The 27,711-nt window shown below is 39.7% G+C and overlaps 1 protein-coding gene across 1 annotated transcript in view; it reads right to left on the bottom strand.

Annotated features, from left to right (window-relative positions):
* grid1a (glutamate receptor, ionotropic, delta 1a) overlaps nt 1-27,711 on the bottom strand; it is a 244,883-nt gene that overhangs the window by 38,215 nt on the left and 178,957 nt on the right. Inside the window, exons 5-6 of the mRNA XM_073482243.1 lie at nt 10,833-10,886; nt 413-586 (exon numbers count right to left, since the gene is read on the bottom strand). Of these exons, the coding sequence (XP_073338344.1) occupies nt 413-586; nt 10,833-10,886 (228 nt within the window). The remainder of the gene's footprint in view (nt 1-412; nt 587-10,832; nt 10,887-27,711) is intronic.

Raw genomic sequence — 27,711 nt, 5'->3', positions numbered from 1 at the left:
TTGCCTGGTTAGATGATTGTAAAATCTGTTATATGTTGTGCTTTTTGAGGCAGATTTTATTTTTTTAGAGCCTGGGATGAAAGACAAAGTTTTGTGTTTGAAATGTAATGTAAAATATGTAAGAAGTTATGTTTGTATCTGACAAACACTTCCCCGCTATGAATTTCTTGTGTCAAGCCGGGTTTTTTAAAGAAATGTTCAGAGGTTTGTTTTTTCTTCATAGACTACTGCAGTTACTGGAACGAAAGATATCTGGCTTATGTATCCATTGATCGCCTATCACCATGATATTTCAATGCATTGAGTCTCTCTATTCAGTCCGTCAAAATAGTCCTTTAGATAAAATGATTGCGAGTCATGGTGGACTTACACAATCCAATATTTCAGCGGGGAATCTTTAAGTGGTGTTTACCTCCAGGGACTGCAGATAGCCTTCCTGCGGGTCACAGAGCAGGGAGGAGATGCGATGATTGTTCCTCATGCAGCGAACATTGGTGTCTCTCCATAAAGGGAAGATCTGACGGATGATGGTCATCCGCCCCAGAGAGCTGTAAACCAGTTCCATGATGTCTGCGTCACTCACCTCCTAAGGAAGAAGACAACATGAGGAGTTTAGTTTGTCCCGTATTTCCAAGTATAGTGGCATTTGTTTTATCTTCCTGTGATATTTCCACGGTGAGACATCACGACACAAGACATGACTTGCAGTTTCTGAAAAGCAGTTTTCGGAGTGGAAATTTGGATAAGAAACAAAACCTCACAGGGGTTTGCGTGGGATGTGCCTGCTTCTTAAGCAATTAAAATATCAGATGACACATTGGGGGGGGCACAGAATAATTAGATTGGAGACAAGGAAAAAAGCGATGATGGCTCCAACAAGTAAAATGGATAAAAACTGACAAAGGGTTAGAGTTTTAAATATTATATAATAACATAACTTTTTTGATTTTGAGCACGTTGTCTTTCAGTTGCTGTTCAGAGTTGATTAACAACGATCAACCAAATTTCACACATTTATTTAATGTTTTTAATCAGCTGAGTCTATGATCGTAAGCTAAAAGACACAGACAGACACAACCAAATGTTAGAGAATTCATTAACATCCACATTAAATTGACAGATCAATGGACATTTCAAGTATATCCTTCAAAATAATAGTGCAGGTGACCCTTGAACCTCCTCTGAGGGGCGGGTGTGGAGGGTCTACATGTTTGGAGCGTGGGATCAATATTCATGAGACATTGAGCTGCCTGCAGGTCTCCAGAGCTCCACAGTGGTCAATGCCGAGGCAGACAGTGAGTCTCTTGGGAAGCGTTGGGTTCATATACTATCTGACAATAAAGCCGTGAGGTTACTGTTGGGGTCAAAACTTAAGCAGCTCTAGGTTGATATAATCCTTGACCACACATGCTTGAATCTGTGCTTTCTATCTGTTTTTCCTAATCAGACATTTTGATCTCTCCCTTTTGCATCGACCACTCTGTAGTTAGTGCTTGACTCTGTTCTCCCTCAGTGTTAATATCTCCTGGCTTCTGTGTTTGTACTGCACTCTTCACCTCTCATCGTACTGCAGTTTTCAAGCTCTTGTAATCTTGCCATAATTCTTTCTTTGTCTTTCTCTTGGGAAAAACTCTTTTTAAATTTAACTTAATTTAACTAAATTTAATTTAACTTTTAGATGAATGAATTTTTGCATTTGTCTGTAGAAGTAAAATAGTCTGAAGCATTATGTTTTGTCATTTCATAATTTATTTATATAATTCATTATTACCTCTGCCAATGAGGTTATGTTTTTGCCCGTCAGTTTTTGTCAGTACGATTACACAGAAACTACTGGACGTATTTACATAAAACTTGGATGGAGGATGGGTCTCATTAACTGTTGGTGAGGATCTGGGTAAAGGGACAGATCCAGGAATTTTTTCTCACATCTTCTTTAACTTTGCCAGCTTGGATGTTTTCCAACATCTTTGTTAATTTCTCAGGGAATAAAGCATGGATCTTGGTGAAAAAAGCAGGTGAATCTAAGTGGCTGATATCTATGAGTGTGTACAATTATATTTGGATCAAAAATACAAATCTGGATCTAGTGGATTTAAATATGTTATACTGGATTTTGAATTAGACTTGATTGAATTAAATAATAAGGGCTGTCGGGCCTAAGTTTATGTTGATGTTAAACTTGTAACTGTATATCTGGAGGTTTTCCCATTGTCCTACTTTCTTGTATAAGTAGTAGGATGTCAATCAGGTATCTTTATTCTGGGAAGACTATAACCAGTAAGGTTTTTCTCTTATCTTTGATATGCTTCCCTCTGACTTCTGTGTGAAGGTATATTCTCCTATGTATTGTAAACCATATCTTTAATCTTTTGTTTGTTTATTAAATATGCAGAGTGCTAGAAGACAGGTTTTACGCAACATGTCTAAAACAGGCTTCAACTTTTCATTTAAAATTCCTTTTCTTATATCCCATATCATATACATATTTTACTTCAGTGCACTTCAAAGCAACTGATTTGATCATATGGATTTTATCCTCCAGAACATGTTTCCCCTGATCTTTTATCTGTGTGCAGCATGAGTAAAAACAGTCCTGAGGTGATTCTACCTCCACTAGTTTTATCCTCTGACTCTTATTCTGACTCTCCACAGTCAGTCAGGTGGAAAGTATGAATATTCATGAGTTGCCGTGACACATTAATCAGATGAATTATGCCGCACGGTTCATGGAGCCAAACCCTCACGTCCAAACTAATAACTTCCAGTGCCACCCGGTCCGAGTGTTCTGTCACCATCACGGGTGACATTTGTGTCATAAACTGACCCGGCGATGGCACTAACCAATGGGACATGGCTGACAAAAGGCGTGCCCTTTAACCTCTGTTTGAAGAGAAAGTACAGATCATTAAGTTACAATTTGGACACCTCTGTGTTGTATTCCACTGGTACAAAATGCACAAAAAAATGAGCCACGAATACACAAAGAAGACAAAGGACTGATTCATAAAGGACTCTGACTTCATTGGTCACCCCGGTGATTTTAGGAGCACCAGAGAACATGTCTGCTCGTCTGGACACATGAATATAACATCACACAATCAGTTGAGGTGTTAAACTCCTTGGAGGTAGCCCACTTAAATTCCTGAAAAAGTTAATACAGCACGGCAATGTTTCAATGACAGCCGACGAGCAAAATACATTAATCAAATCAAGTTCGGACAGATAGGCTAAATTATCCTCTTTGTGCTGCTCAGTCAATGTTATTAATCTTTCACTAGAAATAAATAAAAAAATTACCGGTAATCATGACAGCGATTTAATTAGAAGTTAAGGTGCTTTGTGAAGCTGCAGGCGACTAAATTGAAAAGCACTGTAATGGGAGTCAGAGAGGAAGAACAAGGCTCAGTGAGTACGACATTCATTTAAGTTTATATTGCCTATAAGACACATGCATGTATTTTAAACATTCGTTCAGTTGAGAAAAGTTTATTACAGAAAATAACATTATAAATAATAATTGGTGTCCTTTTGTCCTTTTGCAGTGGAAAAAACAACTAATTCAAACATCACAATCATGAAATAACACAACTCGTGTCTCCTTTGCTATTTTGTGAGAATCTGACCTGCGTTATCTGACTTGTTTTCAGTACATCAACACTTATATTAAATTGAAGCTTTCCTCTTAAACCTCAGACAATAGTCATGACAACTGTCTGTAAATTATGCAAAATTGGTGGGTTTCTTAGTCAAAGGTGCGATGCCCTATTCAGGTAGTGCTGTTTTGTTGACAATTGGTCTTTGAGTGAGGACAAATATATAATTTATGTGAAAAAACACGTATACAATAACAACAATAAAACATAATTATATATTGTATTATACAATGTCACAGTTTATACTTGAAAATATAATTATAGAAGAAGACGTGTACTTAACTTTTTTTTTTACATAAACAGGCACAAACAGGAGAGGTGTCAGAGCAAAGGAGCAGTTAGGGGTTCGGTGCCTTGCTGAAGGGCACCTCGGCAGTGTTAACCTACAGTATATTATGAAAAAGGTCATATACAGAGCACAGCGTGATTAACATGGGTAACAGGGCTCTTTGTGCTTCAGGTTAGTAGGAAATCCCACACACCTTCATTAGCAGTGGCACTTTTTTATGACTGTTTAATCCTCAAATTGTCATGTTATGCTAATGATGATTAAGCTAGGGGTTTTTATTAGGCTTCATTAATAATGCACTCGAGCACTGCCAGTCAAAACTGATTAGTAAAGTAAACTGACGGCAGCTGGTTTTGTGGTACCATAGTAATTTTGCAGTAGTTATCTCTTATTAACTATACAATCGTCTGCGCGTCACTGGTGACTGGTCACTAGCGAAGTGTGAACCCGTCATTTTAACAGTCTCATAAGGCAGATGTGGATGAACAGTGCTGGACAGTGATTAACACTTTCCAAAAAGTAGTGTGTAGTATGATGAAGTGTGTTTCAGTCATTACTGCCTGTTTCCTGTAATTTATCAATTAAAGCAGCTGCATTTAGGCAGTCGCATACATTTTACTGCACGTCAACTCCACACACTGTAAAAAAAGAAATACTCTGGCCGCTCACAGTTCATGATTTCCTGAATGGGAAGGATATTAAATGAAACTGAACCATAGGAAGGCCCATTTGCGATAACATGTGGTCCGAGCAGGCGGCGTCGCAACGTAATTTCATGCCAAATTGCACTGCAGCAACTGATCTGCCTCAACACAACCTTAGCTCAGCCGAGCTCTGTGCAAGCTGGTTTGTTCTGATTCAGATTCATCAATCCAGCTCAAGTATAAATACATGGACTTTGACCTAGAAACAAATCTGGAGGACGGTTCTAATTGAAAGTGTGTTTGTACTTCAGATTAGATCGTCTTAGAGGATGCTTAATTGAATTGGGATATCTCACAAGCGACATAAGGTGGAATGACATCTAAATAATGACATTAATTAATTAATGCTCTCATTTTACTGTGTCCCATTACACATCTCATGAGGACAGTGCAGAGTTGGATGAGTTGGTGTTTTTTATTGCTATGACTTGACTTACATTTCAGCCTGTAGGTGCAGTGGGTCTTAAATGAAACATGCTGTGAGTGATTTGGATAGCCCACTTAATAACCCCAATGATAAAAAATGACTATAACATTTAGATAAGGTGGTTGGTGAAGGGAATCGCCTGTCTGGGGTCCTTTAGATTTATGACCACCATGGCGGATGTCTCCTGTGGTCACCGTTTGTGGGTTACTACATCATTTTTGACATCTGATTTGGCTTTCTGCATGAATGCTCATCGTGGTTAATGGTACAAAGGATCATATCAGCAGAACCCAGTGTTTTGATAAATGCAATGTTATACGGTACTTTGGATACGCAATAAGCTAATTGGAAAACGTAATATTTCTTTATCTTGTAAGTGGGCCTCTTCGGTAATCCACCTTCCTGTCCCACAGTCTGCCGTGGTGGGGGTTGCATCAGTAGAATGGGTTTCCATCTCAGTTACTTGATGGGCAGTTACCTAAGACATCAGTCATATCATGACTGTCCTCCTCGACTCTGTCTGTCACAGCAGGCACAGCCACCTAATCCATCAAACATTCTGGAGGTGTCACCGTCCCGCCTTTGAAGGGGAAAAAAACAACAACAAATCCTCGCAGAATGTGCGATCCATCTGAGTCCACCAGACAGTGTCAGATGCAGACAACCTTCTGTGTGCGAGCAGCTGCAGCTCTCTGGTTTAGTGGGTGGTTTAGGGAGACACACGGCTGCCTGTCATCCCCGTGCCCTCCTGCTCACATCAAGTCCTGCCACATTTCATACACTGCAATTTCAAAGCTCTTCTCCTTTTTCCTTAAGATTATGTTGGTCATTTGTGGGTTGGATAAGTTTCATACCCTGAGGCCTTCATGACATGTGTGCCGCTCAAACCCACTCCTTTGGTTTTAAAATGCATTCGTGTCATTCTCCAACTCAAAATGTTTGCCAGTGGAGAAAAGTTTGTTGAAAGGAAAGTTCAGCATTTTACACTGATGCACTGATTTGATGCGACTGTGGCTGAATGTTTTCTGTGGCTCTGAGTAGAACTCTGTCAAGTAAAGGAAGGTCTAATGAAAACTTTATGGGTTACATTATGGGAAATGCGTCTTTTTGTTTTGGAGTTCCTCCCACTCTAGGGGTATCAACGTCTCTGCTGCATCAGTTTTGAGGATTTTTTTTTTAATCTGTCTCTTATATGCATAGGCGTAGATTTCCCTATACTGACTCACAGACGCAACAAGTAGGTGGTGGCAGTATACTCCCTCAAAGGGAATGGTGCCATAAAACTGAAAGTAGAAAAAGCAAACCATGCACAGCCCGAAAAGGGAAAATGAGGAGGAAGTCCAATTTTCCTCTCCAAATGTCTCAAAACCAAGTAAGTTATTTTCAGAAGTGTTGCTTGCTACTTTGCTAACAAAAAGTTTTTTGTATTCATGTTTTCAGTCAACTTGAAAAACATAGTTGAGAACTCTAAAAATCAATCCAAGGCACAGAAATTTGGGATATATTCTGAAGGTGCAGAAAGTTTTGAACGTGTGAAGAGATCTTTCTGAAACACACACAAGCTATTAAAGTCCAGGTGGTTTATAAACCAATTAAAATGTATTGATTTATCCTAGACAGGAATGGGTGCCACATGCACCACTAAAGATATTACTTCACAAAACAAGACACAAAAGAGGACACTAACATATATGTATAATATATTGATATTAAATGAGAAAGGTTTATATACAGAAGAATACATATTTGAAAGGAGTACAGAATCCCTGAGAGCTTTACTACATTATATTTTATTCTGTTTTGTGACCTGTGTTTTCCTTCCCATGAATGAAGACATTTCCACCACTAATTGGTGCATAAATATTCACCAAAATGTAGGAAATGAAGTGATGCCAATGTTGATACAAACCTCGCCCTTGCCCTCAACTTTAGGTAAATCTGAAACTAAATTGCTTGGGTACATCCACGTGTGATCAACAACCTCTTATTGAACTTTTTGAATCTTCAAGTTACTGAAAGTAATATTGTAACTGTACTGTAATGCAAGTGCAATGCTTATGAAACCCCTGAGTGAAAAGGCTGACATATCTAGACATAGCATCTATTAAATTCTTGTTTACCTGTAAGTCTGTTACACCTCATTGTTTTTGGACTTGTGATCACACTCACTCATCATCATTTTCCTCCTCCATCCATCTCTCCGTGCTCTTATCACATTTTGAGCTTGACAGCTACATTCATTGTGCCACATGTTGCAGCTTGAGGCAGATTAGCATAACCGCTTGTCGTGAGACCTGAATGAAATACGGGGCCTGGGGAGCCGATGGGGTGGGCAGTCGACCTGGTTAAAATGAATGTCACAACTCAGTCATGACCAGGCAGCTGAACAGGACCCAGGGTCCACAGAGACTGCCGCCACATACAGGAGCAAAAAGGTAAGATGGAAAAGCTGTTATTTCCCTGCAGGATTTTGTGATACCGCCGGACTGCATCTGGTCAGGCTAACAGGATTTCAATGAGAGCAGGAAACTCTATCTAAATTCACCAGCAGCCACTGTGAAACAGTGATTTATTACTGTTGCAGTTAATACAATAACTAATAAAAGATAGGGTTAGGCTTTTTATTAAGATCTTATAATAAGAGTTAGTCAATAGGTAATAAGGCTCTTATAAGTCTGTGTTTATAAGCATTAATAAGGCTGCATACATGCTAATAATAGCATCATAATAATGTTTTTCTGCTATTGTACTTAAGGCAAAAGGTCAAAACTGTTAAGTCGATTATAAAGATTTTTTTTTTCCCTTAATAAGGCATTGTTCTTGCTTTAGATCCAGTGGCTGTAAAAAAGAAAAACATTGTTAACTGCTCATAAGTGCATACTAAACAATGTCTTAATCTTGAGCAGTCTAGAAACTTTTAATTACTTTCTTTTAAATTCTGATAATTGTATTATAATCCAATAATAAATTGTCTTTAAATGTTGATGAATATCCTGTAAGGGCTTATAAGGACCTTAGTACCTGTAAACTTGAACACTTTCTCTTAAACTTCGACCTTAACCGGCATTGGACAATCTTTTTGCTTTAACTTATCATTGTGAAGTAAATAGAGACTGTTTAGTTATTTGACTGTAGATAAATGACACCATCCACATATAGATTGCTTCCCTATTAACCTCTCTTTGACGGTGCCATTCGCCCTGCCACCGGGTTAGATTTTTCAAGGAAAAATGACCATCTGATGTCTTCGCTGCCCACAATCCCACAATAACTGTGCAAACTCTACACTACTCTACACTCTACACCAGAGGGAGAGTGATGGAAACCGAGGTAAAACAAGAGTGAACGGACGGGGATTCGCTCGATGAAGAGCTCTGATGTTTCAAAGATATGTCAAAGTCTGTTCTCCCCTGCTGATTTGTGTTTTTCCTTACCAGCAGGATTTGAGACAGTTCAAAACCAGCATTCTTGCTACTAAGTCAGTAAGTAACAAACCTGCCTACTTATCAATACAACCAGTTTCTTTACTCTTTACTTTTCATACCACTGAGATGGGGGTTTGCGGTTCATATTGGGACTCTTACGGTTGTTTTTTTTCTTTGGACAGTTGCCAGGCGGTTAGCGGTAGTCTTGCTGCTAACGCTGTCTTCGTGACAGCAGCATCAACAGTAATACCACGGGCAAAACTTTGGAGTGATGGTTGAAAAGTTGTTTATTTCCGCTTTAATATAAAGATACCCTGATAATCTGTTCTCACATTTGTTCTAATGAATTAAACAAACATCATGCCGTCAGTTATGTTCGGAGAAATCGGATCATAGGCTTATGTAAACAAATTAGCTTTGTACCTTCTTTTAAATCTCCTGTCCCTTAAGAGGTAAGCAACAGTAGTGGATAAATCATTTGCAACCAAACCAATGCCTTTATTCAATTTACATGCCGACTCTTGTTGTTGTTAAACATATATGAACTTAAGAGGCCCTAAGAGAATAATCGGATTTAAGTGAAAGGTAGAGTTTTCATGTTATTTTTTCCGTACATGAAAGGATCTCTGGAGGCCAGCGTCTTGATAAAAATGGGTCGGCATGAGTAGTAATTGAATTTTTTTGTTAGCCTTTTCAACATGTCTGTGTTATTGTCATTTCAAGGGGATTGCCAGTTTCATGGGTAGTTTATCTCGGGTGATGAAATGAAAGGCAGGGAAAGAGACAGAAGGTAGAATAGAATAAACAAATAAATACAGAAAGAAAAACAACATTCTCGTTTCACTGTATTTAAAAAGAGAGCGAGAGCAGAAGAGGAGAGGGGAAAATGAAAAATACATATTAAAAAAAAAAGAAAGAGAGACATTGAGAAAAGACAACGGGGATATTCACAGCTCATGTGAACAACCATTCACATTCTTCCTCTTTAAATTTGCACCAAAGAGAGATAACTGTACATGAAACCACATCACATCAGCCATTAAGGGAGTGCCATAGAAATTAACATGCCATTAGTTCATAGTTTGCCAGAGTATGATGCAATTAAAGCTAATGTCTTGGTGGAGGTCGGTGGTAATTGACTGAAAGGTATGCGTGAGTTTGTGGGTGAATACAGCTCCAAATTAAGAATTACAGTCCCAATCTTATCATCTTCTTTGAGACTACGAAGCAAAATAATATGACTTAAGCTGTCAGGTACTGAAAAAAAAGTTTTAAAGAGCTCAAGGTCTCATTTGCTGTTGTAAATCAATACTTCAGTTATGTGTCTGCTTAAATGCACAGGGAGAAATGATTTCAAACACAGAAGGTAGTTATTTCATAAAAGCTCATTATATTCTGGAATGAGGTAATTTAGGCTAGCAGATAGCAGAAGGTTTTCAACACAGTGAGCCTCATTAACTTTTGTAAATCAATATTCGAGCTGAAACGCACTGTGAATTTCTAACTAAAGCATAAATGACAACTATTTTGTTTTTGTTGGTGTGTTTTCAACTGTAGTATCCTTAAGCAGATAATTCTGCTTTTGCCCCACAACTCCAGTATCTAGAATATTTCTATGAATGCTGCTTCAACAACATCTGGGGTACATACATTAATCATGCTCTATGGACTGTAGATCAATATGTGCCATGTTTTAGATGTTAAGCACGGGTTAGGATGAAGCGAAGAGGTGACATTTCAATAAAATACACGGACATTGATGTATGTGTGTTTGAGAGGCTCTATTAGCTGCAGCGATGCTTATATTCCAGGTAAATCAACTGGGAACAGCCTTTTATCTAATGTCTATCTGCCACTGCTTTTAGTACGGGCCCAATCGTATGAATCCTCCCTTATCTCCAAATCACTTTGAATCAATGGAAATGCTGCGCTGAGGCACTAAAGCTAAGGACAGCGTCCACTGTTCTGTATTCACGAAGTGCACCTGAATTTTGTGCTGTTACAGCCACTTTAGAAGACCATTTAGGTCAATGTCAGACACACACGCACCGGTACAAAGACGGCAAAGATGCACAAACATCAACAGTTCAAGGGAGGGCAATTATATTTTATCAAATAAAGGCCCAGTCCCTCAGGCAGCCGAGATGAAATAAAAACAAATGATGTGCTTCTAATCTAAATGAATGCCAACAGCGGAGTGACAGCACTATAGGTTTCTGTGTTTGTGTGTGTGCCTTGGCAGCAAACAAGACTCTGTGTTGACAGAGGCGAACTGATACTAAGGTCTAAATTCACTCGGGTGCATATTAGTGTGTTTGTGCATGACCTCACCTCATTGGCATAGACCCAGTGACTGTCCTTGGATGCCAGGTTGGTTTCCACAGCCTGCAGTGATAAATAAAAAGAGAGGACAGACAAAGAAAGAAGGACATTTTAAGAACCAAGTGTGCAATTCAAAGGGATCTTACAACTGTCAGTCACTTCTCGGGTATCTCTACAGTTTAAATTGTAAATCAAGGGTTTGACGTGTAAGGGGAGGGAAAAACAACATGAGATGCATCAAAATCACACTGCCTGGAACGTATTGGACAAACAGCCATTATAAATAATGCAATGAGCAGACCTGCTATATGCAAGCTGAATATTTTGACACTGGATGTGAGAATACATGCTGGAGTACAGATGTGCACATTATGCAAACTGCTACGGGCTTGACTTCATTAGTAGGGCTGAACAATTAATCAGAATATTACCAAAACTGCAATATGGCCAAGTGCAATACCCAAATCGCAGATGCTGCAATTTTTTTGATAAAGGTAAAATATGTGACAAAACAGCATTAAAATGAAGTACTGTAGTGCTGGAGAGATGTCAAATCTACAAATGTTGTTCTCCAGATGGAAGAAAATGTGTTTGTTTGGTACAAATGTCACATCACCATTTCAGAGAAAATGAAAATTGAGATGCAAATATTCCCTGTCAAACAAACACTATTTAATTTTGTACCACATCAGGCAGCTCTTTTTCATTAGCCATACTCATTTCACATTACCTTAAGAAATATATTTTGAAAGCAAAATGGAAAATGTGGAGCCCACAGAAGCAGGAGACAGTTTTAGGTATAAATCTGTCAAATTCTGTCTCAGTGGAGGGTCAAATCTGAAGAGAAATAAATTACCAAAGGCTTGACCAAATACTGACAAATGAGGTGTGAAATGAGGAGTCAAGGCTCAGTACAGACCTTTTTACAACTGGCTCACAGTTTCTGCTATCACAGCTGCCAAAATTTGATACTTTAAATACATCAAATGGAATCAGCATTTCTTGTATTTAATTTGACACCGTACTTATTTACTGAGAGCACCTTCAGTAGTGAGAGTGCACAACCTTTCTTTACAGTTCCACTGTTTACATTTTAAGAGGTCATTACTCCAGCAACACTTGTAGTATAGAGAACAATTTTACTGTGAAACGAATGCATCCGATGATGATGATGACGATGAAACGCGTCGGTCTGAAAATACAGTCTGTCTTCACGCTGCAAGTGTTGCAGAAGTTTTGACCTCTTCAGAATGTTTCCCATCTCCAGAAATCCCTCCTCTGCTTGAGTTTTGCAAATGTTCATTGGCAGAAAATGTATTTAGACACCAGCTACTTTGTGAGAGTTTATGTTTTAAATGGAGTTGAATACAAGGATGCGCCTCGCAAAATGTTCCTTCCTTTCATTCCTGCTGCTCTGCTGTCACAGTAATAGTTTCCCTATCTGAAGTCTTTGTGAGGCAGAGACATGGCAAACAAAATCTACTTATTCCAGGAGAAAAATCAGGTTTCTCCAGCCCTATTATGGAAAAAAGGGTTTCTCATATGCATGACATTCGTGAAATCAGGTCACAGCAGTAATCTGGTTACTGAAGTGCATCTAAATGCGCTGGATGACCTAAAACCTTCTCAGCACAGGTGAAAAAAACCCAGTTGAAATTACTGTGAACCGTCCATCTCATTATGGACTTCCTCTACCTTTCACAGGATCGCACTCATTTGGCATCTGTCATGCTAAACATCTCAATGCATGCTCTCTCCTGCAAATTGCTATCATTAGTGTCTAAATGAATCGGTTTCACACAAGGCCATGAAGACTGATCTCTCAACATATAATCGACGGAACCCGGCTGCATTTTTACTCCACAACACTGTGCTCATCAATAATAGCCGGTGCACAGCACAGCCCCGAAAGCTGCCAATCGATCTTCTAACCTTGGAAGAGGCATGATTTGATTTTAATGCTCTTCTCATTCCAGATTGAGCTCATCAAACTGCAAGACAAACATACTAGTGCAAGAGCAATATTTACCTCCATGGTTGAACTGTCACGCCTCGCATTATAAAAAATTAAGAGTGGGGCCATATGCCCTCAAAAAATACCCTGAAATTCAAACGGATAGTTCAACATTATCAATGGATGCTGTGAAAAAAAACAGACAGAAGCCGGACTTCTGCTGTGACCTGCTGTAGATTTATGTAAGAGAGCAAGAACATGTGTCATGGGGCTACTCTTTAGCCCTCAACAAAGAGAGCTTCGATCAGTGTTTCTGATCTGTTTAAAGGTGGGGTTTTGTGTTTGACAACAAGATTTATGGGCAATATTTATTTGTTGGACAGAGAAAATGGTGTATGGTGGGCATGTTGGTTACTGCTGAAACCGTTGCAGCTGAAGGAAGTCACATTCAGATCAAGAGATTTGAGATCAGTGTATGAATCTGATCGCTAAGGAAACTGACACTTTTATCTATTAAGAGATAACTCAAAATTGGTGTACAGGGCAGCACTCTCACTCCCATCACTCTTTCAAACCACCAATAACTGCTGAATCATAATTTAAGATCACTTGTAGAAACCAGCCACCTAAATATGCCTGATTTTTCATGCAGTTTTCCCAGAAAAATGAATGAAAATGGTGGAAAATGCCCTTTCTTGAAATGTTAAAGTAAATGGGGAAAAAAATCGTGGATCTGTCCCTTTATTCTAATTTCGCACCAAAAGCTTGGGAGTCTAAGTTTCTTTCTTGGAAATCCGTTCAGTAGTTTTTGTGTACTCCTGCTGACAAACCAACCAACCAACAAATGGACATGGGTGAAAAAATAACCTCCTTGATGGAGGTAATCACATTAATCAGCCACAACACTGAAAGGACTAACTGGTGAAGTAAGTAACATTGATCATCTTGTTACAATGCAATGTTCCTCTGGGATATCTTCGGTCCTGGCATTCATTTGGATGCCACTTGAGACACATGTTACGTGTGCACCCAGACGTGCCTGAACAAGTTTGGTCCATGGAGGCCCCACTGTGGATTAGACTTGGCTCTGACTCCCCGAGGCATGGACACAGGACCTCTGGGGTATCCTGTGGTGTCTGACTCCAGGGTATTGACAGTGAATCCTTTGAGTCCCTGGGTTTGCAAGTTGGGTTGTCCACTGATAACGCTTGTTCCAGCACATATGCTTGTTCACATAAATGCCAGGACTCTAGGTTTCCCTTCAGAACATTGCATTGTTACGAGATTCTCAATGTTATTCACTTCACCTGTTACTCCTTTTAATGTCAAGGCTCATCAGTGAATTTACATTCACACAGTTGGTTCTATAGTTAACATTTTTATTCATGTAATGTGGGCATTTATCGGACTGAAGTGGCATTTAAAATGTGATAAAAGTAGAGAAGACAGGATATATTTTACTACTGTGTTGCACAACCTTCAGGCTCAACATAACACTTGAGGGCTTGTGCATGTGTGTGTGTGTCGTGTGTGTTTGAAACAAAGTGAGATTCAGAGAAAATGAAGGGTACAAGCCTTAAGGTACAGCTGTAGGGACCACTCAAGGTAGGAGGTGAGCCAAAAGTAAGAGCCAGAAGCACATAGATTAAAGTGAACTCTGTGTACGTGTGTGTGTGTAGGAAAGAAACTAAAATGAACATTTTCTTCATAATTGTATTATAAAGAAACAATGTTAATACAATGTTTGAGTTTTACTATTTCAGCAGTAGTTTTCTTCATGCGTCATGTCAAAAATATTTTTTTGCTGTTGGTGCAAGGCAGATTTCTCACATGGATATTTTACCGTGGCAGCTGAGCGTTCCCTGAAAAACCCGATAAGACTGATTGCTGTTGCAAGATATATAAGAGATATCATGACACATTCTTTTGTCTGACAAACAAAGCTTGTGAAGCTCACCTCAGGCACGACATCTCCACGTTAAAATCAAAAGATCATTAGAGGGTTCCTGTAGTCTGTATGTTGGCAAAATATCAGCGAAATCCTTTCATGTGTGAGTAATCCATTAATTCAAATTATGATAATGTCTCTCCAGTCTGAAATAAAATCTGACAGTGAGAACTATTGTCTGCCTTGAAGAATAACCTTGACATTTAAGAGAGATGACAGCTCCTTCAGCCGCATTCATTGTTCCAGACAAAATCTGTCAGATGCCATGATGGTAAAAAAACAAAGTAAAGTACTGTAGTGTGGGTTAGCTAATGTGTACCAGCTGTGATGCAATGCTTTGTTGAAGCCGTAGGCACAACAAAACTCACTACTTGAGAGGTTCAGCCCCAGTTCACAGCTCAACTGAACGCTGACAACTTAAGACACTTTCGAAATAAAGCCTTATTAAGCTAAATGATGTCTGGGAGCTGCTAGTTAACCTCATGGCTGAATGGATGTGACAAACACAATGTGTATTATGCTGATATGTTTGAGAGCTGCTATAACTGACTGAAAGTTTAGCTGAATTTATAGGTGATCTCCGCGAGGTCTTTCACTGTTAGTCGCCGTTGCCATTTTCTCCTCATCAATTTACTGTAACATGTAGACTGTTATTATACCGGATGAAAGCCTCATTGCGATTAAAATCCATTTTTCAGGAGTGATCTGGCTCAGAGGGCAGCATAAATGTTATGACAGTAAAGACAACACAATATCCACGTGCAACTGTCACACACTACTAATGAGTAAACACAATATCGAGCTAAAGTGCGGTACACGATCAAAGACAAAAAACTACTCTCATGATGCACAAAGGAACAATCTGTAAAACAATTTCAGCGGAGATTTAAGAACAATCACTTTGATCAAGAGCACTGTTCTTGCATTCTTTTAAAACTGACTGAAATCCCCCCACAGAAATCAACTCTGACAATTTGAGGTCATTATGTGGATTATTTCAGGAAATAAAAGGCAGCGCTTTTAATTTTTGCCCATTTTTGTTCTGACTCTGGAGACCATCATCTCTAGAAAACTGTGAGCCTGCAGGCCATTTTTGTTTGTTTTTTACTCATGTATGCACACAGATAAGAATAAACCAGCTCAAGGAGGGATTTATAAACAAAAACCAACCAATATGAAGGTATGTGGACATACAGAAATGGCCATTTAGCAAAAGCATACAGAGTACAGTGGTGTACAGGATTCTCACAGCCAGTGGTAAAACATAAAGTGCAACGGTAGACTGTGTAGGCACTGTCCAGGCGCATTACTAAAGAGCGACTCACCGTAATCCAATAATGGTAAGCATATGGTCGAAATCAAACATTTCATTGCTTGTAGGGAGAAACGCGGATTTGTTTCGAAAAAATAAATTGAGTTAAAAACTAAAAACTAAACTAAGTTTCAACTTGGAAACAAGGTATGTCGTAACTAATTTCAACCCCTTTAGCAGTTCAGATTTTATAAAGCTTTTTGCCATTTGGAAAAAGGTATGAATTTGGACTTGTCTGCATTTAAAACCAGCTCAAGTTGAGTTAAATAGAAATGGAGAACACTGAAGGCATACTGCAGGAATTCAAGGTATGTATTACTGAACGAGATGAGTAATAGATAACTGTGTCATCTGCATAAAAGTGGGAATTACTGGTTATTCTAAATTTTCTAACGATTTTCTTTTTTACTGCAAATGCACAGTATATTGATTCCAAATACTGGCTATTGGTATCCTTGGTTTCTTATAATCCATCTCAACCCTGGAAAAAAACATCAGTTGATCCCTGTGACAAAACACTAAGGGGTCATTTACCCAACAATGGTTTTTACATAAAACGGTAAAGCTTTGTTGCTTTTTGCCGTTCGTTCACACAACATCAGCCTTTTGAAACCGGCTCCAGAGTGTAATCCTTTGAAAACGCCACCCTTAGCGTAGTCGTGTAGACTGGCAATATGCAATTCCTGTGAAAACTGTGGCGACACAACATTGCCGTGTGAACGCAGAGCTTTTTTAAAAAGCCAAGGATACACTTTTCAGTTTTTAGCACTACGTGTCATAAATAAACATGGCTTCTTATGTTTCACCTCTAATTATGAGTGAGAATTATGAGCTCATAGTTTAGATACGTCTTTATTCAAAATGAGAATAAAGCTCTTTGAGAATAAAGATCTTGGGCCTAGATGCTGAGATCTCTGAAATGACACAAAACATACTAAGTTGCTCATTAGGATTCAAAACTTGTAGCTGTTAAATACAAAAAGCCCCTGTGTCTCTGCACAATTCCTACATTATTTGCCTCATCAGCCCTTTTCTAATCGCATATGGTCCTATTTGAGTTGAACTAAGCAAGGGTTTTCCCCTTTGCTTCAAATTTATCACACCAAAGCTTTAAAATCCATTAGAGACCTTTAATGTTATCGACAGCAAGGCAGAGTCATTTTGGCTTTGTGTGTTTTTTCTATCTTTCCATTCACTTTCAGCAGATGATGTAACCGCAAAACTCTGGAGAGCAATGCAGTTTTTGGGAGAAGGAGGCATATACAAGAGCCTGGAGTGACATCTGAGGAATATTCTATACTGTTGATACAGCCAAAGCCTGGCAACAGTAAGATCTCCAATCAGAGAGGCAAAATACCTCAGGCATGTTCTTATACAGTAGCAATGCCACAAAGGCAGCGAGAGAATGCCAACTCCAATTTAAAACCGTGACAGCTGTAACGGGAGAGGAATTGCGGTTAGAAGGATGTGAAAGTAGGTGGGGGGAGGATTGGGCAAGGCACAGACGACAGAGGATGAATCTCCTGAATGTCACTCAATGCAATTATTTGTTGCCGTACAAAATCATATTTCGAATGTTTGAAATCACAGCCAGTATGCGTGTACACTCAGTTGCCAGTTTATTAGGTATACCGAGAGGAAATTAAATCAGGCTCATGCAACAGTCCTGCAACAATCTCTCTCATCTCTCATGAAGGTTTTTATAATTTTAGAGGATTTTGTTCGTGGTGCTGTTTATCTGTTTGTTCTATTATTTTGTTCACACCATTTACATCAATAATTGTAGGTTACATAACAGAACAATCTCTTTGTATCCATCTTTTATAATAATCCGCAGCTCTTATTATTAACAAAAAGCATTTGTGAACAAGCTTGATTAATCAATTAGTGAATAAAGCTGCAGTGTGACACTACTAGTTAAGCCGATTTGTACTTGAACTGCTAATTAAGATTATTTATGATAATTACAGTAGCTGTTCATATATAAAACTCAGTACTTTAGGATGAATTTAGCAACAGAAGGAAATATAAAATCCCTTGCCTATAGACACGCACACCCATATATGAATGTTTTTTGTGTAATGATCACAGTGTTCTCATTTGCTCACTTTATAGTGTATGGATCTTGCAAGAGAGGCAAATCCCCACCCTGCAGCTTACAGTTTAGATAATGATCTAAATGCCATGTGTCTTCAAAACAAGTGTACACAGAATCAGCATGTGGAAAGACTAAGAATCCTCGTCTCTGCTGGAAAAAATAAACACATCATTTGTTCAATCAGTGTTCTTCATTGAATTACATTCAATTTATATTTGAAAAGGCACAGTTGATGTTTAACGTCTCTATTGCCTTAAATAAACAGAGATGTGAGAGATTTGCACATTCAAAATGGATCATTAGTTTCATTTGATCAAACTTGATTACTTAATCTAATCAAGTGCATCTACCGTCACATCAATCTGAGTCTAACTACTTTCCAGAGGTGTAAAGAGTGATCTCTCTCTCCAAATCAGTCTGCTCTCACTGCCAATGCGTCAAATACTGCAGCCTGATCAGTGGCCCAATGCTTCAAAGTCAGACATCGTAGGTACCCTTGTAGCATCACACCTTGAATCGCCCCTCTAGTGCAGTAGTACACTGTAAAGAGAGACAAAGTCTGAGGCAAGGGGTGGCTGGAGTGGTTGGGTGGGTCATTCACAGGACTCTGGAGACTGGAGATCACGTCCCGAACAAAGTCAAGATTAATCTTTTTTTAAATTGCAACCTAAGTAAGTGAATGTATGCAAGTGATGTAACTGATGTCACGTATGTCACACTAGTCACTATTTGAGGCAATGCACCATAGTTTTTGTTCAGACATCAGAGGCTTCTGTTGGTTTGAAGTGGGTGCCTTTCACACAGGTTTGGTATTTGGCCAAAATCTGAAGAGGGTGGACAGTGAAAAGGTTTTGGTAGCTGTCACACCTTCTGTGCTCTTTCGGTGTGAGGATCTCACAAAGAAGCCAGGAAGGAGTAATGAGGTCTGTCATAAAAGATTCACGATAATCCCTCTGAACCCAGCCTTGTCACCGTTGCTGTGGAAACACACCTTCAGACCACTTAATCTGCTCCGTCGACACAGAATTCAACACAAAGGTGCCAACTACCCTCATTTTAGACTGGTACTGACAGAGAAACAGGCATACTTTTTACACAAGCACACATTTCAGATGCCCGTTCAAACCTTACATGTATGGGTCAGTTTAGAGTATTCACTCCCACTTTACTTTCACTACTCAAGGAGAAAACATTTGGTCTTAATGACTAAGTGTGCAAAGTATTGAACAACAAGAACAGTCTGGTGAGTTTAGACACCAATTATACCCCGTCACAATATGACGATATCCAAAGTCTAAGATAGCGTAACAGTATAATATTGATATATAGTCTAGCTCTACTAAGACTAATAAACTACATTAAACATGTCAAAACAATGATAAACTGAAATGAGCAAACCCACTATGGAAACCAACAGCAACTAATGATTCATCCTCTAAAGATAAAGATAAAACCAAGAGAAAATTCAGTCTGGGCACTGATCTGCAGCCCTTAGTGATAATCCAACACCTGAACAAATCACTTCTGACCTTCCGCTGTCAGTATTCAGGACCAGGTGGCCCTCCCAAGAAGATGGCACACGTGTGTCACATTAAAAACAAATCACGACTCCCATCTGCCTCGGTGCTAAGGCTGCTACCTTCTCTCTGCATGTAGTTAGCTTCCAACAGGCTTACGTTTTAGCCATGAGTGGAATAGCTAATGTCCCCACTAGGAGACTCACCAGAGGGCACATTAGCCTCGGACTAAAATTAGAGGAACCTAAGCACTGTGCCCATGGCTGCAATGCAGCAGTTTTTGGGTGAATAAAAAAGGTAGAAAAAGTCATGTCAAGTCTATGTTTGCAATTTACTTATTATATTCAAAGATCAGTATGATTTATGTTAAAAACTGTAAACATAATCTTTGCCTTGCCTCGTTGGCTGGTTTAGAAAATGGAAAAACATAATATTTGCCATGAAAACACAAATCTTATTATCAGGTAAACTATTTGGCTTTAACATCGGTAATGTTGGCATCTTCAGTACAGGTTTGTGTTGGCTATTCTTCAACTGTCCCGGTGACATATTCTCTCTGTGGACTGCTGAAATGTTGCGAGGGGGGTTTCTGAGAGTCACTTACAGGATTAAAACTAGGTGTGACATTTTATGAATACCATAGCAGGCTGAAGAGCCTCCTGAGTGCAGGGATTCAGCAGGTCCGTAAGAAGCTTCAGGGCCGGGGTTTTGTGACAGTCGCTATTCTCTAAACCGTGCAATGGATTTCATCCACCACACCAACAAGGACTTTCACAGGTAATGAGGAGGTTATGTAAATAAATGAACCTGAACTGGATCCACTCACATCCATCTGTTGATATTTTATTGAAAATTATTTCTTCTTCCTTGCCAACCAATTCTATAAAATATATTAAGCAGCAGAAGTGGCAATGCATTTCCAAAATATTAAACTTTGGTCAGCTTAGAGAAATACTGTGAAGGATTTGTCCTTGTTGTAGGTGAACAAAACATTAAAATTCCAACTCAGGTTTGAGACAAGATTGACACAGAGAGAGCAGCTGTGGTTGAGAGTCAATGAAGAGAGGGAGCAGCGTTAGCAAGAGCAAAGCAGTGATCAGAGAATTAAAATGTTATTTTCTAATTGTGCTCCTGTAGTTTTGTTCTAAAGCACAAATAAAACCTGCACAAGACTCCTCCAGATTTTGGGTGATTACAGCCGAAATGCTTGCTCTACCCCCAATCAAACAGACACAGACCTGCAACTTTTTAAGAAAGGACAGAAGGGAGGGACCAGACTGTGATGTAACCTGGTCGCTATGAGTACCAACCTCACACCCTGCTGGGTGCTACACACCGCAGCCTGAAGGTTGACGCCCAGAAATGTCCTGAACACAGCAAAATACTGGATAAATGGAGCAGAGGGAAAAGTCTTTGCAGTTACAGACACCACCGCAAACTTTACTGTTAGATTACTTTCATATGACTTAATACATCATGTTCTTTTTTTCCTGCATAGTCCACCTGAAGCTGCTTTTTTTCTACATTCTATTAGAAAAGAAAGCAATTCAACAAGTGCTTTTGTGAGCAAGCTTTGTTTTGAACAGAGAGTTTGTAAGGAAATGAAAACTTAGTTAGCATTTTAACAAGACACCGCAGCACACTTCATAAACGATACATCTCAGTAGAAGACGAATTACTTTGCACTGCCGCGGGGTGCCCTTGGGGAGGCACTGAACATAAACTAAACCCCCTGCACCTGGGGGAAATTTATGTTGGGTATCTTTGATGATATTTGCAATTGAATTTTTATTGCACAGCTGATGGATGTAATAAAGCAGGGTAATTAACAGAGATGAAACTGATTACCTCACCGAAAGTTATTTTGTTCATCTGTGACTACAGTCGCAACGCAAGGACAAGCAGATATATAGGCGATAGTGTTTAAAGCAACACACTGGAAGACATTGTTTTATATCCACATTACAAATTCAAGTCCAATGTCACCGGAGGGGAAAATTTATCTTGCAGCCAGAACAGAACACATAGACTGAAGTGCCAAAAACATGATAGATGCATCAAGTGACGACTGGAAACCTAGAGTATGATTAGCCATCGCTAAGACCGTCAGCAGTCCCCAGTAGTTAGAGGGGACACTAATCATCGGCTGAGTCATTATGATTATTTAACAGTTCAGTGTTTCCAACATAAACCATGCAGTGACAGTAGATGGGAGAGCGAGGGCAGATTGTCCACTAGTTAATGATGGTGGACGGGGTTGTTCTCTTGGATTTAAAACAAAATAAAATTCTAAAATGCTAAAATGGGTCACCAAATATACTTGGTCATTAATATTCCTGGGCAGACCGCCCAAGTAAAATATATATTTGTGGGAAAGTTTGGTAGCTTCAGAAATAAAAGAATTGTTCAAACTTTTAGACTTAGCCTTTGGTAGTCTAAATCTCTATCTGGAGGGTAGGAGTCCAATTTCCAAAGAGGATGAAGAGGACACTGTCAAATATCCCCAGCCTTAAAAGTTTAATCTTATACGGAAGATGTGAGACAGATCAGGAAGTTTAACACCAACGAAACGAAATGAAGTGTTATGCATCAACAATTTTAATATTACATACATTAACTACACAGTAACTGTACGCTGCATGAGGGTTGCTCTCTGATGCTCTTCGGTGTTATAAGTCATGCACGATCAAGGCTTAAGAGTCAGACACCATTTCTCTACGGGACGATCTCTGGACCTGCAAGATGCAACACTGAAACAATGAAGTTAACGAGCAAAACTCATCTGAAAATTTTAATTTGCAATTCATGGGAATGGACCCAAGCAAAGACAAGCGATAAGCAAAAGAATGCTATTTAAATGAAACTGAATAATGCATGCCGCCATTACCTAACGTTAGTAGCGTGATTTCAGGTGAGTGAAATACAGCAATTGTTTTCCATAAAAGCACTTCCTGCCGTTCAAAGGCCATTAGCTGCGAAAATAATGAATCACAGAACTTTCCTTTCACACTGAACTTCACACCTGGAAAAGCACATCTTAAGAGAGAGAGGTAAGTGATTTTTATTTGGAAACATATAAATAATTAAGCAGTCCCTTTAGTTGATGTTGCATTCAGGGCAGGATAGGTAGCGTCTTACAAAAAACTGGCACAAACAGAAACCTCTTAACTCTTTTACTCAAACTTCTTGGAACAGTTTTGTGCAGAGGGTCTTGAGTAAATAGCAACGAGTGACACTTTCATCCGTTTTGCTCCACATGAAAGCTGAAATTGTGGGAAGGTGATTGCTCTACTTTGTACAGCCAGAAATAAACTGCTTTGATTACATGCTACAGCGGTCGCACTAGTTTTACAGGGTAGTTAAAGAGCTTTTTTAAGAGAAGACCACAATATCACTACACTTAAGTGTCCTTACATAACACCTATGGCCCCAGAGGACTCTCACTCTCTTCACGTGTTGCGGACTTTAGGCGCTGCTTGCCAAGTAAGAACAACCAGACACTTTCGCAGGCGACTAGAGCTGCATGCTGCTGTAATCTCTGCTCGAGGGTACAATCACACTCTGCTGAAACGGCCTCAAAGTCACTACTCACAGGAGGCTGTCAGGGAAGGAGTGAAAACAAAGATGAGACGAGAAACCTGAGAAAATTAAGGTGGTATAAAGATATGACAGCTTAGTCAGAATGTGGTGTCAGGCAAGATACTACGGCACATCATCCACACCATTTATTGCTTTTCAGTATTCTTTTCTTCTTTAAATACAAACTTACTTTGTTAAATGCTTGCTGGTCTGTCTGCCTAATTGCAGTGACCTGCCTCAGGGAAATGGAGCATGTGTGGGCAAAAGTTACTGCAGTTTCTTCAAAAGTACAAAGAAGAAATGCTTCTAAAAACAGCTAAAGCAAACAGCCAAAATGAAGGGCAAATTACAGCGCAAAGGAAGTCCATCTGCTAATGCACAACCAAAACAGGAAGAGGCATTGTTTCCCTAGGTCGCTATCCTCAGGTACCAGTTAGTAGAATAACTGTGGAAACTCTACACTGATAAAAGCAAAAGAATCCTGCCGATAGAGGAGGCAAAGAAGGTGAAGAGGGAAAGTGATAGAAACAAGAGTCAATGGACGAGCATTCACTCGGTGGAGAGCTCCGGTGTTCGAAACAGACAAGTAACAAAACCTGCCAAATTATAAATTCAACCCAGCTCTGCCTTTTATTAGCACCGAGATCCGGATTTCTAGGTCAAATTGGGAGTCACACAGTTGTTTTTTGCTTTGGACAGTAGCCAGGCTGTTAGCTGTAGCCCTGTTGTTAACGCTATCTGACTGTTCGACAGCGGCACCAACGGTAATACCAGAGGGCAACACTGGGAGAGGGCGATATGAAAGGTTTCCGCTTCAATATTGTTAAATACACATGAGGCTCAAATGCTGTTTTTAGATCATTTCAAATGTATTGTTAGAGATTGGTCTCCTAACCATATAGTATATGCATATGTACTGTTTCTGTGTTTTTGATTCAAACTGCACAACACACTGAAAAACAGGGCTTTCAGCTCTGAGTGCAGATACCTTTATCTCACTGTGGATGTTTGTCTGGAACGTATCCAATATAGACAGATTGTGCAGTATGCATTATGTATTATGTTGAACCAATAACCAAACATTACTGCTTCAGGTTCTTTGCATTTCCCTTGGAGTGCTTTTCATTGTTTCTGTCCTTAAGATTAGAGAACTGAGTTTGTTTACTTCCACCTCCTGTAGCAGAGGGGGGTGTTTGCACAGGGACAAACACACTACAATGGTGCATCAGTTGAAAACCTGTAGCACATTAACAGAACCACACAGCAAATTAATCATGACACTGAAGAAGCTGAATGGGTTTGCCACCCTGGAAGCGGGAACATCTGCGTGTTATTTCACAGATTCGTCAACTAAAGAGCCAGTTTAGTTTTCATCTCTATGAAGCTGACTGTGGGTCAAGCATGCACATTTATTATTCTCCCCCAACAATGAGCCTTTCCTTGTCCACAGTGACGGACATGACCACAGAAGAAGACGTGTTATCGCCTGCCAAGACTGAAAGAGGCTGGGATGTGCCAAGTGAGGGAGAGAGTTTGAAAAAAAAATCGCTGATTTTCTGGAACATCAACACTTGAAAATAAGACAGGTGCTGTCCACCTGTGCAGATATGCACCTTACTGCCATCGCTCCCTGGAAAATAACAGGTGTGCCAGTCCTGATGTGTTGTGAATTTTAACACTTTTCCCCCTTCCTTAATAACCATGTTTGAAGTACCTTTAAGCATTGCACTTACAAAAGTGCTCTCTGGCCAGTGGTTTGAGACCGTAGGTGTCGCAGGCAGCTCCCTGTTGTACAGTAGATGTGTGTGAGTAAGAGGCAAAGAGCTCCTGAAAATGGCCACTCGGGCTCAAACAGACTCCAAGTGAATAAAGGTAGAGAAACGGACAGTGAGTTTATTGAGTAAAATGTGTGTATATACACTTACTGCAGGCCTGTGACAGTCTCTCTTCAAATATATAAAAGCGCTAGTTCCCACTGCCTCTTATTTTCAGTCGAGTAAACAGGAATATTTGGAGAGCGCAGGCCGAGACTAACGAGAAAAGATGATTCAGTAGGACAGGCCATAACAAATGGCTAAAAGGTACATCAGGTACATGGTGTTAATGCTTTGTTTTCTCCTAAAAAAACATCACTAAATACAGCTCTTTTATAAATCACTAGAAGCGCCCGATGGGTCTGTACTGATGCTGTTCACCTCTTCTGAGAAATCGAGGACTTCTTCATGCTGGTAAGTATAACAGGTCAAGGTAAGTAGACAGACTCTATGCGCCAAACTCCTTCTGATTAGGCACAAGTAAGCAAGATAAGTGGGCAGGGGAATAAGAAAAGAAAAAGAAAAGAGTGAGCAAGAGAGGTAACAGCGGGAGGTTAGCTGGGCCAAAGATGAACGTGAACCTCATCCTAATTACTTGAGCGCAGGGTGAGCGGCGTCTTCTCAGAACACGATGGGAAAGAAGAGGTGTTATGGAGAGTGGGAGTGCGAAAGTTTAAGTTTTGACATAATGCTAATTCCAAACAGCCCTGTTGACAGTGAAGGAGGCTGCAGAGAAAAGGAGTGGAGGAGGAGGCGGTGATGGCACTCTGCCAACCACATCTCCCAGCAAATTAAGAGCTGTGTTATTTGTTTTATGAAATGTTTTTGGTGCTGTTTGCTTAATCAGCACTGTGTTTACAACTATGGGCTGCGGAAAGCACGTGTACGGTAGCATATGTATGATATTTGTTTAGGGGCATGAGAACTTTATAGAGGCTTTATAGACAATAAGTCCCAGTTAACAACCCTCTGGGGCAATTAGAGCAAAGTCTGACTAGGTTGCAGTTATGCAAACAGTAAATTAGTCAAATGTGCTGTAAATAAAGCATTTGAGCATGTTGTTTTGGATTCCCCTAAGACCGCTGTGGTTGTCTCAAAGATACAGAGTTTTCTCTGAGCGGTGGTTTACGCCTTGCTTGCGAGGAATCTAATTTGCCAGTGTGTTCTGGTGGTAGCCTCGAGTAATGGTTTTGTTGCTTTATAGCTGGCAAGCTTTTCAATACACCTGAGGAGCACTTTAATTTAATCTGCCTCATCAAGATCAATAAATGTGTCTGAAGTGTGATTCTTTAGAACATACTGCCTCTTAATAGACCACAATGATTTTAGAGTGACCATTTTCCACAACCTCATAGACGCAGTTCGGTCCTCCGCAATACTGGAATTCAACTCTAATCAAGCCGGAGAGCCAAAGCACTGCCAGACTGTGCAAAAGCAGGGCTCTTATGTACATTAACAGAAAGCTAAAAGGACATAATATGGAAATACATTTTTCACTCGTACAGCTCTCTCTCCATACAGTATGTAGTGAAGTGCAGAAGGAGGGCTGCGAGAAAAGAGAGACATGGGAGGCTGGGAGGAGAGGGGTTCCCAAAGCTGAGAAGAAGGCGGAGTTGTGGAAGAGGATAGACGGTGCATGATCAAAGCCTATATTTTGAAATCACTTACTTCTCCATTAGTTTGATTAATGGGGCCAGCCTCACAGCTAGACAGAGGCAAGGGCCTTGAAAAATGATGCAATTACTGCTTTTTGAATAGAGGGCTGAAAAGGCCTGCTTGAAAGGAGGATCTGGAGGAGATTCTACAGGGCGTCCTGGACAGTAGACTACCTCCTCTTCATCCATCTATCCCCCCCTGCCACATACCCTGAAGGCCCGCAGCACTGCTGTAACCCTTCCCCTCAGAGGCGTCTCTCATCAGGCTTAGTGGCATGCTTCACTGGTCTTCTCTAAGCTGGGGGAGAACGCTATAAATTGTGATTAATATGCATCTCCAACATCTTTTAATGTTAGCCTCGCATTCTGTTTAACCCTGCCATGATGCTCCACTTCATTCCCTCAATGCATTTTTTATTCATGTTTTTTTTTTTGTATTTTAGCAAATTCATACTTATGTCCATGTTACAAACACTTATCAAGCAATATGAAAAGAATATTATATAAACCTCTTGAGATCAGCTGTAATAGCAAAGTCTCAAGTACCACTTACAAAGCTTTTTTAATAAAACATTATGACAGTTATCTCCAAAGGCTTTGAAATCAGGTTCACTTTAATTGGGTGGAAATAATTACACATAATCTATACAACAAAGGAAGCTACAATATCCTCTTTTCACGCCGCATCTAAAGTGTTTGGATCTGCATTATGTAGGAACAACAGAAGACTTAAGACGATTCTTAACATTAGGTGGGTGTTTGAGCCAGTGTAGGTTTGTAAATTGGATGAAAAGGGACAAACCTGACCAGCGAAATAGAGTAAAAGGTAATTACCTGCAGAAACAAATTACTATGAAAAGACTTTTGATGTAACCGAGAAGAGCTTCACAGCGGATATCACTGAGACAATAATACCCCTCTCGGTCCAATTCTAGCTGCATTTATGAGCCACTTTGTGTGGGAGGCAAACTACTAAGTAACAAATCGGCCAGTTAGACTCAAGTTAGCCAA

This window comes from Pagrus major, chromosome 15 (assembly GCF_040436345.1).
Source record: "Pagrus major chromosome 15, Pma_NU_1.0".
NCBI classification, from domain to species: Eukaryota; Metazoa; Chordata; class Actinopteri; order Spariformes; family Sparidae; genus Pagrus; species Pagrus major.
The sequence above is the reverse complement of the archived record's forward strand: the minus strand, read 5'-3'. Positions and strand labels throughout refer to the sequence as shown.